At 36.9% G+C, this 20,894-nt stretch overlaps 1 protein-coding gene across 3 annotated transcripts in view; it reads left to right on the forward strand.

Moving 5' to 3' along the window:
• ARAP2 (ArfGAP with RhoGAP domain, ankyrin repeat and PH domain 2) overlaps positions 1-20,894 on the forward strand; it is a 205,577-nt gene that overhangs the window by 81,309 nt on the left and 103,374 nt on the right. For all 3 annotated transcript variants that reach the window (XM_024106718.3, XM_065596990.1, XM_005286388.4), the window contains 6 exons: positions 7,505-7,620; positions 8,887-9,086; positions 11,666-11,751; positions 14,872-15,054; positions 18,433-18,607; positions 20,129-20,263. In XM_024106718.3, the coding sequence (XP_023962486.2) occupies positions 7,505-7,620; positions 8,887-9,086; positions 11,666-11,751; positions 14,872-15,054; positions 18,433-18,607; positions 20,129-20,263 (895 nt within the window). The remainder of the gene's footprint in view (positions 1-7,504; positions 7,621-8,886; positions 9,087-11,665; positions 11,752-14,871; positions 15,055-18,432; positions 18,608-20,128; positions 20,264-20,894) is intronic.

Raw genomic sequence — 20,894 nt, forward strand, 5'->3', positions numbered from 1 at the left:
GGTAGCCGTGTTAGTCTGTATCTACAAAAACAACAAAGAGTCTGGTGGCACCTTAAAGACTAACAGATTTATTTGGGCATAAGCTTTCGTGAGTAAAAACCTCACTTCTTCAAAGAAGAAGTTTTTACTCACGAAAGCTTATGCCCAAATAAATCTGTTAGTCTTTAAGGTGCCACCAGACTCTTTGTTGTTTTTGGGCTGTTTTGCTTTCCTAGTGCCTGGCAGAGAGAGAGTGAAAAGTGGTAGAGAGCAAGTGTGGCTGGAATGTTTGGGCAACTACTATCTATAGTTATTAGCAACTACTATGTATAATTATTAGCAACCTCCCCTTCAGTCTAACTCATCATGAAGTACAAGGCAGGATTGTGTCCCTTCAGGACTTTCCAGAAAACATCACAGTCGATCCCAGGACCACTTTTCTTTAACCCCCAAACTTAATATTTTACTAATAGCTTCTGATTGCTTTCAGAGAGAGAATACCACATTGCTTATTATATGGGTATTTGCATTTCATACAGTGCTTACTTAAACAGCATATGTACAAAAGAGAAATGAATGGACCATCCTTAAGCTAATGTAGCATTGTCTCCTCCCAGTATCGGCTTTTGTCAAGACTCTTTGCTACCTGTGTAAACAGCTTCGTGTAATAACTGCATGATTTGTAATTGCTACATCATAGCTTGAAGGCCTTTATTATAACACTTCTTAATTTTATCATACCCAAGTGTGATGACTTGTTGGAAACTGAGCAAAGCAGTTGTTCCACCCAAAGTGGTGTGTGTTTGGGTTGCAGGGATAGTAAATTTCTATAGCTCTTGGTAATTAGACTATATCTCATATTTTCTATTTTACTTGGTATTAGACTACGCTGAAACAAGAGCTACACCATTTCATCCCCCAAGAATCAAAGCTACAACTATTAAAATGCTTTTCAGAGATAAGCATAGATGCATTTGTTTGTTTGTTTGTTTGTTAATGGATCCTTACTTGACTTACTGTCAAGCTTTCTTCCGTCCCCGCTTTTAGGCAAGCTTCCCCAAGAGAGGCTATTATCTAACTTTCCCCACATTGCTTTATTAAGTTGTCTGTTTCCACAATGATTCAGGATCTTGTTAAATGTTGGTTTTGTTGGATTACTCTTTTCTAGTAGACAGACTGGGTTGAAGTTAACAGTTGAATATCTTGGGTGTAAGCTAATAAGCTAATGAAATTCACCTGAGTAGCATCTTAAAAATAAGTATCAGAGGGGTAGCCATGTTAGTCCGTATCTGTAAAAAGCAACAGAGTCCTGTGACACTTTATAGACTAACAGATGTATTGGAGCATAAGCTTTCATGGGTGAATACCCATGTGTCTGACGAAGTGGGTATTCACTCACGAAAGATTATGCTCCAATACATCTGTTAGTCTATAAGGTGCCACAGGACTCTTTGTTGCCTTTTACAAATAAGTGACACACATGACTGGGATCCTGGAAACAATAATCTCCCTTACTACACAACCCTGATTCATCCCCAGAGCAGGTCCCTTTTGTTCTTTAAATGTGGGATCTTTTTTGGTTGGGACTGAGTATGTGATCATGTGGTTAAAGATGGCATCATAATGCATACACACTGTGGGGATGATTTAAGGTTGCACAGGTAGCCTTTATTCTGGTATTTTCTAACTTTTGAATGCTTGACTTTTAAACCTTGAAAATATTCTTTTAACTTCCCTTTTGCATGTGTAGTATTTATACGTACACCATGTGCTTTGTTGACATTCTAAAGCATCAGCAATAAAAGGGTATAAGAAACTGTGCCTATGTGTTCTCTCGGTGCTCAATTAAAATCTAGGTTTAAAAGATTTTAGGCTGAAATATGAATGGCATAAATCTTAAAGGCTTGGAAAACCTGATGAAATACAACTGGGGAGACTAAAGCAAAGGATACCTTTTAAAAGAAGACAAGTCAGTATAGCTTTGTGGAGAAGAATTAATATAATCAAAGTGATTCCTAGACTACTGAGCAATTATATTTTTCAAATTCTGGTGATACATATCTTAATTTTCTTTCATTCCATTAATATGGAAACAAATTTCTCAATCTCTACATGGTGGAAATAACTGCTCTGCTCCAGCTGAAAATACTAAACTACACTCTACCTAAAAAATAAGGGAGTTTTAACTGCCTCATCTGAAGGTACTCCAGCTACTAGCTTTTAATCTATTTGAAATTATTTGACTGCTAGAAAATCAAATAATGTGGGGCTAATATAGGGAGGAAGATCTAAATCATGTTAAATTGCTAAGGGACTTCTTAGTTTTCAGAAGGAAGCCTTGCTGTAAATTCCACAAACCTTGTGACAACTTGCATAAAGTAAACCTCAAATGAGCTACTGCAAAAAGCAAAGGTAAATCTAAGGAAACATGCAAGATCATACTTTTGAAGCAATGAATTGATTAAAAAAGATTAAAGGTCGCACACTCTACTGGGAAAGGAAAATTGGAACTAGAATAGTTTCACAAGTCTAGAAGACCATATTTTAGACTGGTTTGCAGGACTGTCAAAAAGGTGAACTGCAATCGCGAGAATAGTTTTATTTTTACCCTTTGGTGCTCTTTTACAATGTCAAAAAGACTTTGAAGATTTTTTTCTCTGGTATTTTTTTAAATACAGTATGCATTTTTAACCTTTTAAATATCAAGTGTTGAATTCCAGGTTTTTACTGGACTTTAGGATTGAACAACTTGATCAGGATAGCAGTATCACAACAAACTGAAACCTGAGCTGCAGCATTCCCAGTCTTCCGCTGCCAGTGGAAGGGATGTTGAATCTTTTCAGAGAGCTATGCTCTCTCCCCAATACCCCTCGCTCCATTTTGTCATGATTTTGAGTAAAGCAGGCTAGAACAAAAACCCGAAAAACATGTCCTTTTATTCTCATTCTGCTGTAACCCTCCAATCTAAACATTCCCCTCTTCTCTCAGTAAAGCTGCTGTTCAGTTTTCGGTCTTCTGTGGTGTCGTCATTATCCCTCTTATCCTCCAGCAAAAAGCGTAGGAATTTAGGTCTGATATTTCTAATGCAAAAATTACCAAGTAGAGTTTGATTCTTTAGAAAAAATGTTTGTGGTTCTCATCATACATCATAAAGAAGCAATAAAGGGCACATGTTCTGGGGATTTTTTGCTGTGCAATTTAACTGTCTCTTATAAGTCTTTCAACAGACTACACCACACAGCAATAACGGTATGTTCAGTAAAAAAGTAGAGCACACCGGAACACAGCTATTTATAACTTTTAAATAACCTTACAAAACCACTTGCAGAGTTTAAAGAACCACAAATCTGGAGTTGGTGGACTCAGGCAAAATTTGATCTGGAAGGGGAACTGAGCTGGTGACGAGAAATGGTAAACAAAAGTGAATGAAATGTAAGGTTGTTTATGACTGACTGTACTCCTCTTGAGAGGAAGAATGGTTTTGTGGGTAGAACATATATTTAACTTGGAGCCACAAGACTTTTCCTCTAGTCACAAATATGCTTTAGGTTTCTTGCATGACCTTAGGCCCAGGTACTTGGTTGCCTATTTTCTGAGAGCTGTGAATGTTCAACGCTTCGAAAATAAGACATCTTAGATGTCTAAATATGGATGTAGGGTCCTGACTTTACTAAATTTGTAAATGTTACCCTTAAACTCTGTCTGTTATTCCCAGTTTACAGATGTAGATATATATTACAAGGGTGTTATGAAACTAAACCAATTATAACACACTGTGATTCTTGGTTAGAATGTAAGTGCAAAGAATTCTGGATGCACCATCTGGATGCATCTGGTTTAGATGTGGGGGGAAGGACTTTTTTCTAGGTTGTGTTTATACAGACTTCTGTAGCAATGACAGTGGGGATCATATGTTCTAATGATTCCTGCTGCAAGAAAATTACCGCTTACTACAGTTAATATGATAGGTTCCCATTGTCTTATTTCATGGATAGCTCCCTTTCCCTAAAGTCATGAGCATGTAATTGAGATTTATTTTTCAATATTTTTATTCTCCCAGTGTATCCTATATACAGCTTTTAAAAAAAGCTCTTGTCCAGGATCCCCCTTTTTTATTCTCCAAATATATACCCCCAAATACAAATCTATCATATAGACTTTTCCGATTTAAGAAACTGTGCTTTCCCTCTATATTTTAAATGTTCTTAAGCTTCTTCTTCCATTGCTCAGAAACTCTAATGTACTGGTTTAAACTATCCTGAACAATGAGTTTCAATCTGTAGGGGTAAAACAATTCTTATTCCAGAGAGGAGATACTTGATCTTCGCTGTCTGTGCATTCTGACTGGTGCTTGAATAGCCCTATTGTCCTCTCATGCTCTTAAAATGAATTAATTTATCTTTCTAAGAGGAACACTCTCTTCCCTCCCTACATCCAGTTCAAACTCCCAGTAGTGAAGGAGAGAACAATACTGCAATCAAAACAGCCTATAATTTCTGAACCTTGATTCTGCTGTATGTGTCACTCACAAAACTTGGTTTATACCAACTGCTGAATGCTCTATAGTTACCAGATGGGGTGCTGTCTTACAGCAGTAAGGCATGGAGTAACTGACTGTATAGTGTGTTATGTTATATTTTTCAGATTAGAATAAGAAGGGTATTACTGACTCCCCAGTTGCTGCAGCTTTCTAAAGACCCTCTTACTAAAATCCAGTTCTGCAAATTTTTATGGACATGCTAACTTAATGCACAAGCATAGTTCTGCTGTCTTCAGTAGGGCTGTTCTGTATTTAAGTGTTTGGAGGATGAGGGCCATGAGTGGATAAATGTTTGAAATGACTTCTTATGTCATTTATTTGACTTGTAGATGCCTTGCAGTTTCATATTAAAATAAGGTCTAGAGGCCTCAGCCAGCCTGTATTCCACTTTGCTAGATGCTGTGCAGATAAACAATAAGATAGTTCTTCCTCTGAAGAGCTTGCAATCATTTTTTAAGACCAAACTTAAAAGGTGGTGAAACAAATAAATGGGAAAGGAGGTGAAAATGTTCACACTTATAAGAAAGTTTCATGGTATTTAATGTGAAATGAAATACCATAAATAAATCTAAGAGTGTTTTGGTAAGGGACCTTCTGTGATATTCCTCCTAGTGCTGTGAAGTGCCCAAGTTTTACAATATCTACTGTTTAAGCAAGAGTGTCTTTTATGAGGTGGTGAAAGCATAAGAACAAAAAAAGAATCATGTCACTTTCATATTTATATTTATTTCCCTCTATCTATGATCTATACTACTTAGCTGTCCCCCAATTACAAATTATCAGAGCATCTCACAATCTTTAATGTATCTATCCTCACAACGAACCTGTGAGGTTGGGCACTGCTATTATCCCCATTTTATGGCTGGAGAACTGAGGCAGAATCAGAAGTTAGGTGCCTAAATTCCTTTGAGGACCTGAGCCTAAGTGACCTGTCCAAGGTTATATAGGAAGTCTGTGGTGGAGAAGGGAATTGAACCCTGTGTCTTTCTGATTCCTTTTGACTGGCTTCATATTTGAAACTTCTGTTGTTGCCATATTAATTACAGCGGCCAAATTAATAGGAAGGGGGAGAAATAATTAATTATGCAAAAGGGCTGGGGAGGGGATAAATTGACCCCCCACCCGCTTTTCCACCTTAATCCTTCCCCATTCTCCTGCCCCTCACTCCCTCTTTTTTTCTTCCCCATTGGCAGTTGTAAGGAGTATGAGTAAAGCACAGTTACCCTCCAGTCAGGACCTCAGGTTACGTCCTCTGAAATCCTATTTCTCATACTTCTTCCAATCACTCAATATCCATTCCCAATTTAGCAACCAGAATTGTGCACAATTCTTCAGGTGTGGTGCCGTTTGTTCGCTCAGCTCTGCCTTCTGATGGGTTGTTATAAGCAACAAATCATTCAGTTTACTTAAAAGTAAAGTAGTGAAGAAATGATAGCCTTTAGTTTCTTGTTGGCTATCTTTCTACCTTGTTCTTCCCATGTGACTTAACCCATCGTAGCCCACTGTCGCTCAAAACTAAATATTTGCTTTTTTCAGACACAATGGTGGTTTTTTTTTTTTTTTTTTTTTTTTTAACTTTTATGCATCAGGCTTCTGTTCATTTCACCAGTGAAGTCGGACTTTAAGAATACTTCATTGCTGTAGAACATGCTGTCAAGTCTATGCTCAGAAGTGATAAAACTCCTCATTCTGTGCCCATAGAACTGATCAGAGAGGATGAATTAGTCACTATGCAGGTTCCTCAGAGAGCTTTTGGTCTTCTCTAGAATAGGTACATCAGGATCAAAGTCATTGTGTTAGAAGAAAATGTAAGGAAGTGGCTGAAAGTGAAGAAAAATAAATGCAAACATGTTAGAGGCATAGAATTAAAGTAAAGGGAGAGGGGAAATGGCTAAATCTAAAAGGTGAGAAACTTGCATTAGAAAGAGTTTGGCAGGTTTTAAGAGCATATAGTGAAATTCTTAGTTTGAGTATTAATTGCCACAATGGTTTTTGGTAGCTTCAGTTTTGTTATTGATATACTTTAAAAAATTAAATTGAACAACTTTAAGGGGTTGTTTTGGTGTCAGTCTTGCAGGAAATCATAAACAGGTTTTTTTTCCCCCTTACAATCAATTAATCAACTTTCATTGAAATAGAGTCTCAATGCCTCCATGCTGTTTTAGGTTCTGCTCTAAAATGAAGATTATAAATTTTTTGGGGGTAGGGACTCTGCTATGTGTCTACAGTGCTAAGCCCTTTGTTTCCTACTGTGATGCAATTATTACTCAACATTTATGATACAAACATATGAATTTATTATTGTTATGAATTTTCATTTTCTTGCTCAATTTTGTTTTTAAAAATGGAAGCAAGCCCATGTTCAGCATCTCTAACAAGACCATAGATACTACTATTAAGCATTTTGTCCAAAGGTTATTTCAAAGGCAAGCATTACTGTCCCCAGTTTATAAATTGGGAAACTGAGGCACAGAGAGGTGAAATGACTTGCCCAAATTCATTCAACAGATCAGTGGCAAAACCAGTCAAATATTCAAGAACTAGAATTTTATAAACATTATGAAAGCATTGTCTTAGTATTAGAAATGCCTAATATATATATGCAACACTATATCTATCTATCTAGCTAGCTATCTAGCTATATGCGTTGTACTGTAGAAACCGAGGTTAGCAAAAACTGAAGTATGATTTAATCCAGTGAATCATGTTTTAAAACCAAGATTTCTCTTAGACCACTTTACCTCGCATTAATTTGCATAGAACATTTACTTGCCTACTTGTGATCAAATAACATCTGTCTAGAAACTAGAGGAATTGCTTACATAGAAAAGTAATATTAAAAAAGTTATTTAATGTATTTTAGCCCTCTCTCAATGCAGTCAAGAAGAGCTTGTTAATCGCTGATTTAATCATTTTGAATTTTCTGATTAATGAAGAATGAAACCTTAATTTTTTTCCTTTTTTTTTTTTTTTTTTTTCTGCTAGGATTTTAAGACTGGGTTTGGTATCACTATAATCCCTATGAATGTGGCGAGTGTAAAACAAGTGGACAGGACAGCAAAACAGTCTTTTGAAATAATCACTCCCTATAAAAGCTTTAGGTAAGAGCTGTTCACATGTTTATGTATAAAAATTTCAGTGCTGGTAGTAAATTCTAGAAATGTTTGCTTGACATTAAAATTAACCTTACTCACTTTTGGTAAAAATTGCAGTAATTTAAATAGGATGATTCAGTGTTTTTATAAAGTTTTAAGATGTTATTTCTTTGGCTGACTTGTTAATCTATTACATCCCTTTCCAAGTAGTGTCTACTAGATATCCCAGGCCTTACAAATTCTTATTTTTATCATATAAGGATGAATTGAGTTTCTGTGTGTGGTTTCATTCTAAGCAAGGGTAAAGAAAAAGGAGAGGTCACTGTAAAGTCTTTTTCTTTAAAGTAAATAAATAAAAATGTCAGGTAAAATAGGTACCGAAAATAATACTTTGTCCATGTAATTAGTTATCAATTTATTCTAAAAAAGGATCATATGCCACCCCTTTTAAGAACTTTCCATTGAAGCTAGTTGCAAGTTCATTATGTTCCATGATGTATGATATTGTAAACAAAAGCATGAATACTAATAAAGATATACAAACCTTTTTATGGAATGTCATAGTAAACTATTGCACTTTAAATGAAACTGCAGTAATATAGAAAAATGATTTTCCTTGTCCTATTCCTTTCCTTGGATTTCTGAATCTTAAGCTTGGGACAGGAGACTGAAAAGCATGCATAATTTTCAGGTTCATTGGTGACCTGTCTGATTCTCATTTCTAGCAGCATAGAACTACAGGTAGATTGGTCATGATAATGACTTCAGTCTGTGGCTAACTGGGTCAGATAGTGAGTATTTTACTTACACTAAACCGACAACATTAGATGGTCTGTGCAAAGGAATATCCTATTTAGAGCTATTACCTATGGGATAGTCCATCTCTACTGCTTAGTAAATACTAATAGCTCCTTTGGCTATATCTTCCTTAGTCATTTGTGATACTGCGGCTTAAACTCAAGTTTTAAATCTGATTTATATTAAGTAAAAAGATTGTAAGCAACTCTGGAACGAAAGTTGAGTGCGCCAAAAACTACTATTGCATTTAATTAATTTAGCTTATAAAGAAATGATATGTTGGAACGTTAAGGGAGTTTTCATTAAGCAACACAATGAAAGAATATATCTTGTCTTGATATTTAAATGTCTAGGGACGTCAGATTTTTGAACGGCAATTTCATTTGTAGATTAAATGCATAAGAGGAACTGTAGACCCTGTTTAATTGGGCTTTAAAATAAAGAGCAATAATGCAGAAAAGTCAATTGTTTCAGCTTTACAGCAGAGTCGGAAGGAGAGAAACAGGAGTGGATTGAAGCATTGCAGCAATCGATAGCAGAAACTCTCTCTGATTATGAAGTAGCTGAGAAGATATGGTTCAATGAGTCAAACAGGAGCTGTGCTGATTGTAAAGCTCCAGATCCCGACTGGGCATCCATCAATCTCTGTGTTGTCGTTTGTAAGAAATGTGCAGGTAGAGTCATTAAAAACAGGCTGTGGTGGTTCTCCAGGATGTCATTTGCATACCTGTGCATGTCCTTGCATTGTTTTTGTTTTGCTTAATGTGCCATTTATAACATGTCCTTGCAAAAGTTTTGAGGAACAGAAATGAATGGAAGTTTGTGATATTTTTAAATTGAAGTATAGATATATTTCATTATTCTAAACCACTTCCATGTATGAATGTGTCCAATACTCTAAGTTGTTCAGTGCCCTTGAAATGAGTAATTCATTGCGATCAGCCTCCTTAGTGTCTCTGTAGAGGCACTGGGAACCTTGTAGCCATATAAATAAGGACTTAGGAGCTGGCATACTGGGTCTGACCATGGTCCATTTTGTCTACTATCCTGTCTCTGCAGTGATCTGTACTAGAGCTACAGGGGAATGTACAGAACAGGGGAATTTTGGAGTGATCCACCCTCTTCTGGTAGCCAGAAGTATAGGGTCACCCTGAGCATAATATTGTGTCCCTGGTTATCTTGCCTAATAGCTGCTGATGCACCTGTCTCTTTGAACCAGTTATACTTTTGGCCATTACAATATTCCATGCCAGTGAATTCCACAGGTTAGCTGTGCATTGTGTGAAAATGTACTTCCACTTGTTTGTATTAAACCTGCTTCCTATTAATTTCATTAGTGACCCCCTAGTTTTTGGGTTGTGTGAAAGGGTAAATAACATTTCTGTTCATTTTTTTCCACACCATTTATGACTTTACTGAACTCCATTATATCCCCCCCTTAATAGTCTCTTTTCTAAACTGAACAGCCCTAATCATTTTAGTCTCGCCTCGTATGAAAGCGAGATGCAGCGACCAGAACTGGACACAGTTTTCATGGTGTGAATGCACCAGGGATTTATATAGTGGCATTATATTTTCTGTCTTATTTTCTATCCCTTTCCTAATAGTTCCTAACATACTGTTAACCTTTTTCACTGCTACTGCTCACTAAGTAGAAGTTTTCAGAGAGCTATCCACAGTGACCTCAATATCTTTCTTGCGTGGAAACAGCTAATTTAGAACCCATCATTGTTTATGTGTAGTTGGGATTATTTTTTCCTTTGACCTTGTCAAAGGATTTCTGAAAATCGGAATATATTATATCGACTGGATCACCTTTATCCACTTGCTTGTTGACTCCCTCAAATAATTCTAATTTCCAAAGAATTGCCTATTTCAGTTGTCTGGTACAGAGGTTGATGTCAGTATTCGGTTACATACTACAGTTAATAGTTCTGCAATTTCTTATTTGAGTTCTTTCAGAACTCTTGGATGAATACCATCTAGTCCTGGTGACTTATTACAGTTTACCTTATTAGTTTGTTCTAAAACCTCTTTACTGACACATCAAATTGGGACAGAACTTCAGAGTTGTCAGCCAAAAAGAAGAGCTCTGATGTGTGTATCTCTACATCCTCTGCAGTGAAGACCAATGCAAAGAATTCATTTAGTTTCTCTACAGTGGCCTTCTCTTGAGTGCTCCTTTAATAAAATCTTACGAGTAGACATTGCAAAGTAAACATTTCAGAAATTATCTCCAGAACTTCAGTACATATTTTATGGTTACCAAGGAAATATTTTTGAGATGTTAGTAGAAACCTACTTGAAAATGGCAGGTAAAACAGGATTTTTACATTTGCACTAAGTGTGTGTGTGGGGGGGGGAGGGATAAAAATTCCAAGTAGTTTAACAAAAAAAATCTTTAAATGTCCCCTGTATCAGAAAAAAATCGGTGATATATTAAATATTTAAAGAATTGCATAAAGGTAAACAGTACAGGTTGAACCTCTCTAGTTCGGCACCCTCAGGACCTGACTGGTGCTGAAACAGAGAATTTGCTGAACCACGGGAGGTCAATTCAGAGTGCCAGTGGGTCTCCATAGGCACGGGAAGTAAGGGTGCGGGGGGTAGTGGAGCACCCCCAGGCTTTGTGCCCAGCATGACCCCCCGCCCGGGGCCCTGCTGTGGCCCGGGGTCCCAGCCACCGGCACCAGGTCCTCATCCTTCCCCTCCCTCTCGGATCTTGAACGCCGTGAATCAGCTGTTTGCGGTGCTCCGGAAGAACTGGGAGGGAGGAAGAGGAGTTGGTAAGCACAGGACCACTGGTATGAGAGAGGCACGGTGGGAGGGGGGCAGAAGGGGGAGCTTGACGGCAGTGGATGCTCTGCACTCACTAATTTTTCCCAGTGGGTGCTCCAGCCCTGGAGCACCCACAGAGTCGGCCCCTATGCTGGACCACGTATATTGCTGGACCAGGGAGTGCCGGATTAGAGAGGTTCAACCTGTATTTACATAACATGGAAAATACATCATTCCTATTCCAAAGAATTTACAATCTCTTCATAATTTAGGGTGCTGCTTTTATTATAGTGTGAATTGCACAGTATTGTAATTATCTAAAAATTTCAAAATTCTTGCATATGACCAGTCTGTGTTGAAAACAATCCGCATAATAACTACTGTTTTTATTAAAGTCATGTTTTTGTTATTTTTTTTAACACAAAAGGCTCAGTTGAAATTAAATAATACTTTTAATTAATTTATTTTTATTAAGGACAGCACAGATCTTTAGGGCCCAGAGATTCAAAGGTCCGGAGCCTAAAAATGGATGCCAGCATTTGGAGCAATGAGCTGATTGAGGTAGGTTATGTGATAACTGAACTACTTGAGAGACTGTGAAAAATATGTTAGACCTGTGTGATATTTGGTATAAAAGTTGCTTTCTTATTTGTGTTTAAAGGCTCAGCTCATTAAAATAAATGTATAAGCCCTATTCTTGCATAATGTATTTACTCTTTAACAGAATTGCCAACCCAAGTATTCAAAAATCATCCCCCCCCCCTCCAATTCATGGGATTGGTTGAACAGTCATTTAATTTTAAGAAATAATTATTATTGGGTTACTTTTAGGGCTGTCAGTTAATCACAGTTAACTCATGCGATTAACTCAATAATTAATCACAATTTTAAAAAATTAATCACAATTAATCGTAGTTTTAATCACATGTTAAACAGAATACAAATATATTGATTTAAATTACAACACTGAATACAAAGTGTACAGTGCTCACCTTATATTATTATTTTATTACAATATTTGCACTGTAAAAATGATAAACAAAAGAAATAGTATTTTTCAATTCACCTCATACAAGTACCATAATGCAATCTCTTTATTGTGAAAGTGCAAATTACAAATGTGTGTGTGTGTGTGTGTGTGTGTGTGTGTGTGTGTATATATATATATATATATATATTTTTTTTTTGTTACATGCCTGCACTCAAAAACAAAAGAATGTAAAACTTTAGAACCTACAAGTCCACTCAGTCCTACTTCATATTCAACCAATCGCTAAGACAAACAGGTTTGTTTACATCTACTGGAGATAATGCTGACGGCTTCTTATTTACAATGTCACCTGAAAGCGAGAACAGGCATTCACATGGCACTTTTGTAGCCGGTGTTGCAAGGAATTTACATGCCAGATATGCTAAACATTCGTATGCCCCTTCATGCTTCGGCCACAATTCCAGAGGACGTGCTTCCATGATGATGACACTCGTTTAAAAAAATAATGCATTAATTAAATTTTGACTGAACTCCTTGGGGGAGAATAATATGTCTCTACTCTGTTTTACCCTCATTCTGCCATGTAGTTCATATTATAGCAGTCTCAGATGATGACCCAGCACATGTTGTTCATTTTAAGAACACTTTTCACAGCCGATTTAACAAAATGCAAAGAAGGTACCAATGTGAGATTTCTAAAGATAGCTACAGCACTCAACCCCAGGTTTAAGAATCTGAAGTGCCTTCCAAAATCCCAGAGGGACAAGGTGTGGAGCCTGCTCTCTGAAGTCTTAAAAGAGCAACACTCTGATGCAGAAACTACAGAACCCGAACAATCAAAAAAGAAAATCAATCTTCTGCTGGTGGCATCTGACTCAGACGATGAAAATGAACATGCGTCGGTCTGCACTACTTTGGATCATTATTGAGCAGAGCCCGTCATCAGCATGGACACATGTCCTCTGGAATGGTGGTTGAAGATGTAGGGACATGTGACTCTTTAGAGCATCTGGCACGTAAATATCTTGCAGTGCTGGCTACAACAGTATCATGTGAACGTCGGTTCTCACTTTCAGGTGACGTAAACAAGAAGTGGGCAGCATTATCTCCTGCAAATGTAAACAAACTTGTTTGAGTGACTGGCTGAACAAGAAGTAGGACTGAGTAGACTTGTACGCTCTAATGTTTTACATTGTTTTATTTTTGAATGCAATTTTTTTTGTAGATAATTCTACATTTGTAAGTTCAACTTTCATGATAAAGAGATTGCATTACAATACTTGTATGAGGTGTATGCAAAAATACTATTTCTTTGTTTTTTAACAGCACAAATATTTGTAATAAAAACAAATATAAAGTGAGCACTGTACACTTTGTATTTTGTATTGTAATCGAAATCAATATATTTGAAAATGTAGAAAATATCCAAAAATATTTAAATGAATGGTATTCTATTATTGTTTAACAGTGCGATTAATCACGATTAATTTTTTTAATCGCTTGACAGCCCTAATTACTTTTATTTCCTTTCTGTTTTTTCCAGCTTCTCGCCAAAACCATGAAGGCTGAAATATTTCTCCACTCTCCCCTCAATACATTTTTTTAACAGAAAGTTGCATGACTCCAGGAGCTGGGGCTTTAAGAAATACATTAATTATCCTGAGATTAGCAATACAATCATAATTTGGCAATACTGCTTTAAATACTTCTTAATGTTGCATAAATGATTTTGATAATTTTGATATAAATTAGATATGCAAAGCTAGACTGTAGCTGGTCTCTACAGTGGTCTTCCACCACACACACACACTCTATATCCTCACACTGAGAATCAGTACAACTGCAGTCCACCCTCCAGAATGCAGTCCATTATCCAGCAGTGACAGCTCCCTGCTAACATTAACTGAATGCAGTCCACCCAGTGAGGGAGCATTGCATTGCTATGACTTCTTTGGAAATGTTCTTAACGGGCCCTTAATCTAGTCCTAAATTGGACTCCTCCCTATTACACACTTGTAGGAAAAATTCAAGTTCAGTTCAAGAAAAGGAGTGAGTGAAATTTTAAAGCTATTCTCTCTAGAATAATCTTCCTGAGAATCTCCTGCAGTAGTGGTGCTTAAAATATTTTGTGTTGAGAGACATCCAGCAATGTTTCCCCCTTTTACTCCCAGGGAATATTTATCCAACAATAAAATCTTTTGAAAATGGAAGACATTTTTTAAGAGTAACCGTATCTGTTCTCTACAATGAGATCCCTCTTCATCGCCTCACATCTTCCTTTTGCTGTGGGAAATTAGTTGGTTACTTTGACAGGTAAAAGTTGGTGTTTACTTCCAAGTTTATAAGGAGCACTAGGCTGGTACACTGTGCTTCTGTACATATTTGCCTATCCTCTGTTGCTAACCTTTCTACAGATCTTGCCCAGTTCCTTTTGAAATACTGTCTGAGTAGCATTGTTAAGCCTCGGTTGTTACTGGTGATTAATCATGGACATAGAACTCTGGACTCGTTCATTATTCATCCACCATTTAACAGGACAGCATAAGCAATGATTCTGTTGAGGCTTCCATTGTTTTTCCCCAGAGTCAACTCCATTTTCTCTAATCATCTTTCACTTTAGCAGATTAAAAGATTTTATAGTTTACCTCAATATCTTTTGCATTGAATTACCTTTTCTTTTTCTTTGGCAGCTTTTTATTGTCATTGGAAATAAAAGGGCAAACAGTTTTTGGGCAGGAAAACTTCAACCAGAAGAGGAATTGCATATGGACTCCCCTTTAGAAAAAAGGATAATGTTTATTACACAAAAATACAAAGAAGGAAAATTCAGGAAAACTCCTTTGGGCTACAAAACCAAAGAAGAATTAAATAAGGTAATATTGTGGTAAACTAAGTCCCGCCCTCATTATTTGTGAGTGTAAATGTGTAGTTAGAGATCCCTCCCAATCACTCTACCTAAGTTCTTGTATAACATCTTTTTAGACTGATAGGAGACAATGTCCTGGCTAACATACTGCCACTAACAGTGTTATTGTCCAAGGCTACATGTGAGCTATTAGAGTTAATAATGACAGATACTTTTTATCTGTACAGTCCGCTGCATTATCAGTATGTAGCTCTTTGCTTACTCAAGTAGTAAAATACCTTCATCAGAAAAAGTCCCCAAATTCTAATTCCATAGCATTTAGCCATTATTTGGGGGTAGAAATGATTGAATGATCTGTTGTGATCTGTGGTTGATCTTCTGAAGGGTATGGAGTTAACTGGTAGCACTCAGTATATGCTGCCTCTACACACAAGTATTTTGAGAGGCCTTTAATAAAAACTTCTGAATATATTGTGTTAAATTAAGCCTGTTCACCTTGCATTTTAGGTGCAGGTCATGTTGTTTGATACTGTTGTTTGGATTATGCTCTTGCATGCAACAAATCATATGGCATACAGTACAATTACTCTTAAATGACCTCAATATGTTTCATACTTTTGATCTTCTGAAATATTTTCAATATGTATAATGTCTGTTAATAGTTCTTAAAACTATGACCCATGTTATTTTTGTTGCTGCTTTTTCAATCTGTTTCTTTGTGTTTGTAAAAGATGATGGTGTCTCCTGTTAATATGCCTATTCACAACCATACATTTAATCATGGATTTCTAATTTTCAAGTACATACTTGGCAGATTGAAATTCCCACTGCAGTGGCTTGTTTCTTCTACTACAGCCGATGTAGTATATAATACATTTGACATGTAACATCATTCTACTACATTAAATCATGGAGTGTTATCAAGTGTGAAAGTAACTCATGCGCACTCTTATATGGTAGATTGTACCCCATTAGAAGAGAAGCAAGCTGGAACAAATGAAATGAGAAATCTAGAGCTCTCAGTATTCCTTTTTAACAAATAGATTGTCATCAATTATTAGATGGCAAATTTAAGATTAACTTTTAATTTTTGTATGGCTTTCTTGATATCCAGTATTCTGTCTCATAAAGGAGACCTGTGCTTTCCATTGATGATTTGAGCGCATAGTCACATGTACTGAGGTCCATGGATAGGGAAGAAGTGCTGTGGTCAGGATTAAAATACACAGAGATTGGACAGATTGCATATTTGATTACTTCTTAGTCAGACTTGGAAAATGTGTGTACATACACACTATTCAATGAAGTGGGGGAGCGGGACAGGTGGGTTGAGTTTAGCAAATAAGAGTTAGCAAAAAGTGATTTTGCTTCCAACTGGAAAGAGAGGAGCTCATTTATTGAAAGGAGAACCTCTCACTGTATTAAAGAAATAGCTATATTTTATAGTCCTGTAGCCATGAGAATTTGCAACAAATGCATATTCATTTCATTCAAAGACAGTCAAAGGCATCCAGCCCACCCACAGTGTAACCTTACTGTTTGCCACGGACTTGACTAAATTCTATTACAAACCCTCTGACTTCACCACAACAAAAACTGATTTCTTATGCTTCATGTGGAGAGGAGTGAATTTCACCCAAAACTGCTTAGGAAAATAGAGCATTCTATTTTCATTGTGTAACTTGTCTGTAATAACCATATAATGAATCAGTGGCTAGATGGTAACTGAACAATAGAAAAAAGTTGTAGTTTTTTATTTCTGTTTCGTAAACTTCATTTTTCTAACTACATCTCTACCCCGATATAACGCGACCCGATATAACACGAATTAGGATATAACGTGGTAAAGCAGCGCTCCGGGGGGTCGGGGCTGCACACTTTGGTGGATCAAAGCAAGTTCAATATAACGCGGTTTCACCTATAATGCGGTAAGATTTTTTGGCTCCCGAGGACAGCGTCATATCGAGGTAGAGGTGTACTAAAGTCTATATAATTGGTGTGTGTTAATCACTTAACTTCAGATGTAATTATCCAGTAGTTATCAAGTGCTCTGCGGGGACATGACATTATTTTGTAATCACTTGGCCATTGCCAAGTAATTATAGAATCATAGAAGTGTAGGACTGGAAGGAACCTCAATAGATCATCTAGACCACTATTGGATTATACATGCCTTGTAAAATAGAGTGGTAGTATAATCTCTTTTAAATTGACCCCAATCTTTTCATCAGAAAAATATAAAATATATATGGAGAGAGTGATTTTATTTATAGTTTAGTCGTTTTGTGGGGGGAGGGAGGGAAGGGAGATTCGGTCAATTGTCAGTTAAAAGTTCACTGTATCAGTATTCAGAAAAAGAAATCAGCTAGATAATACAGAGTCCTGCCTAAGTAATGGAGACTGGACTAGATGACCTTTTGCGGTCACTTCCAGTCCCTCATTTCTATGGGTCATTTTCACTCTTTTATAGTAACATAAAGTCCTTTCATATATACTAGATAAACACATGTTGATTTATGCAACTGACATGATAGAATTGCTCAATGCAACAAGAGTATTTTGTCTTTCATTTCAGAGAAACCTGTTTGTTAAATAGTTCAAATAAATTTATATTAAATGTACACTAAATCATGGAACTTAAACTGGTACAGATTGCAGAAATCATGTACTATAACTTCTCTTGATTTAAAGATGTGGATCAATATTTTCAAAAGTGATTTGATTTGACTAATGATTGATATCACCCAACTTCACACTTGTTAAAGGGCCCTCATTTTCAGGAAGTGCTTAGTACCCACCCTCTGAAAATCCGGCCCCTTTTAAGTTATCTCAATTTGGGTGCCCTAAAATTGAGGTGCCCCAGAATCATTAATCACTTTATCAATCAAAGACACGATTTTCTAAATACAATCTGTTAATTTCACTTAGCACAGAGTCTTGGGATCAAATTCTGTCCTTTCAGTCAACCCCAAATACCAGGGATTTGACAGCAAGAGCTTTCTGTAGAAGTTTGGATGTGAGAGGGAGAAATTCTCTTAAGGCTATGGAGGGAGAGGGTTAGTGGAGTACTTCCTATATGCAGTATGCTACCTCTACAAGCATATCTGTTGACTTAAGCCAGCCAACCCTGTGTAATAACTTCACACAGCCTTTTCTCTGCAGAACATGGAGGATTCAGACCCCACTGCAGGGACAGTAGAGGGAACTCTACCTATTACTCCCTCTCCCTCCTACTACTTTCCGCTATACGCAGGATCTGTGAATGAGGGCGTGGGGGTTTAGTTCAGGGACAACGGAATTTGCACCTAAATAAAAAATAATAATACTTACTCCCATTCATTTTCTGTTTTAAACTGACTTGTTATTTCCCCCCCTACATGATTAGGCCCTGTGTGCTGCAGTAGTTAAACAAAACGTGTTGGAAACAATGACATTGCTATTTAGTGGAGCTGATGTTATGTGTGCCACTGGAGATCCTGTTTACAGTACTCCTTACTTACTAGCCAAGAAAGCAGGACAAAGGCTACAAATGGAATTCCTCTACCACAATAAATTCTCAGGTATAGAGTTTTATTATGTCCTCTTCACGTTTTTAATGTTTTTAAACTCTCTTTATGTAACAAGCTAATGGAGAAAAGTCTAGAACATCGGTACTGGGTTGAAAAAGTATAAGTCTTTGACAAATATGCTTGGTGTGGTGTAGGAACATGGGGTGGTGGAATTAGTTAAATTTCATTTTTGCTAAAATACAATTGTGTTTTTGACACTACTTCCTTTGCTAAAACATGACGCTTAAGGTCTCGCTTAATCAAGAAAAAGTCACATGTAACTTGCATGCTTGTTGGTGGAAATCAAGAGCCTTCATATTAATCACAGAGAGAACCTGGAGAGACCATATGATAATGATTGTGGGACTTTTACTTAAGTATCCATTTAATTTGTTCAAAGCACATTACTGAGGCTGTTGGTGCTTACTACAAGCCTTTGAATCATTAACAGTATCTGCAACACACAGACTTATCCATCTTTCACAAAACCATCTCCCAAAATATAGGACATCCTTTTAATCAAGTCAGCATAAAATAATAGCATTACTCCCACCAAACCATCCTGGTTCCTTCATCTCATGCCTTCTGTTGTAGCTCAGAGAAAAGAGAGAAACCTTAGAGCATGCCTTGAAAGTCAACAACTCTGGACTGATCAGAGAGGAGAGAGTTCAAGGATTCTGGGAAACACTGCCATTAACACCCTCTGTCTTAGATCAAGTCAATATTAGCTCATACGGCTCTGAGATGTGGTCTCAGGCAGTGAGTTCCCAAATTATTTAGGGCTTTGTATTCCTTATATTCCACCCAGACATTAATCAGAAGCCAGTGCAGACTCTGGTGCCTGGTGTAATGTGCACTCTCACTTAAGAAGCAGCCATATTCCATTCCTCTCGAGGTCCCTTCCAGTCCTATAATCTATGATTCTATGATTCAAAGGCAAGTGGTGCAATGATCTTAAGGCCCCAGATAGTCAAGGTGGGAGTCTTGCAATCTGTTCTATGTCTCTGTTCCCCACAGTGCTCAAGCCAGGATAGCTATGTAGTGTGCCTGGCAAAGGGCCCTTCTTTCCTCAGAGTAAGGGGAAACCGGGAAAACTGATGGTGACAGTTACAATCTCGTTTTGCTCTTTGCTCTGAGCTTGCAGCAAAGGCATGATTGAGACTTGAGGAAACAAATTCTTTGTTCAAGTATATTAAGTGAAGTTTAGTAAAGCAACTATTTTACATTTTTTTTTTAAAATAAAAGCATGTGGTGCTTTACATTTATCCTTGCTGGATTACAGTAACATCGCACCTAATGTAAGTATTTTAATTCACACTTCATTATTTTACTCAATATATGCAAGGAATAATTCAATTAGAGCAATATATAAAATACTAGGAATATAATTTAAATCTTGCATAGCATGAGGTGAAGAAAACTGTGTACACTATCAGTTATGTATTCAAGAAATGAGACGCAGGAGGTCAAATGGCTGTAAATGTTAATAATGGAAATTCTGAGTGTTGTTTATTGTCTTTGTTCTCTTCATAGATTTCCCGAACTATGATACTAGTTTTGAAAGTGGCTTCTCTCAAGATATTTCACATTCTACTTTTCTTTGCGAATTTTTATACAAAGTTTCTTATAATGCTGCTAAGTTATTTACAGACAGGAAATTGAAAGAAGGTAAATATCTTTTACTTTCTGTACTTGATTGATTCTGTACAATGGATGAGTTTAGTCTCTTAACGTCTAACAATAGACTTTTAAAAGTTCTGTAAAGACAAACTACATCTCTAAAATGACACCAGTGTTTAAAGAAGCAAAAGAAGTTAGTATTCACTCAAAGAAAATCACAGTAACCACAAATCTCTCTGGTCAGAAGTTGCTGGAGAAGAAAAGGAGAAAGACAAATAAACATCTGAAAAGTAAAAAGGTGGGAAGAACATTTAGGTTACTAGAGGGAAAGACTGGTGTCCCAACCCCCAACAACTGCGTCTTTAGTGGACTTCATACAAAGGTTTTGCTAAAAGTTAGTCTTTTAGCTCCATAATGGGAGGGGAGGGGGAAGAGGGAGGGCAGAAATATGGCTGTTCATTAACAGTGTAATTGGCCTTGCATTTTAACAATCACTGAGAAATCCTGAATTTCAGGTTTCTAGTTTTCTGAGTAAAATCACCAGTACATCACGAGCTAAGAAAAGGAATAAAAAACAGCATAGGTCCAAGCCTCAGCATTCAGATTGCATCCAAATATACCCAGTGTTCAACTGTTTCAAATCCAATGAGATTCAGCCTATTACAGGCAGTTCAGGAAT

The sequence above is a fragment of the Chrysemys picta genome, chromosome 5 (assembly GCF_011386835.1).
Source record: "Chrysemys picta bellii isolate R12L10 chromosome 5, ASM1138683v2, whole genome shotgun sequence".
NCBI lineage: Eukaryota > Metazoa > Chordata > Testudines > Emydidae > Chrysemys > Chrysemys picta.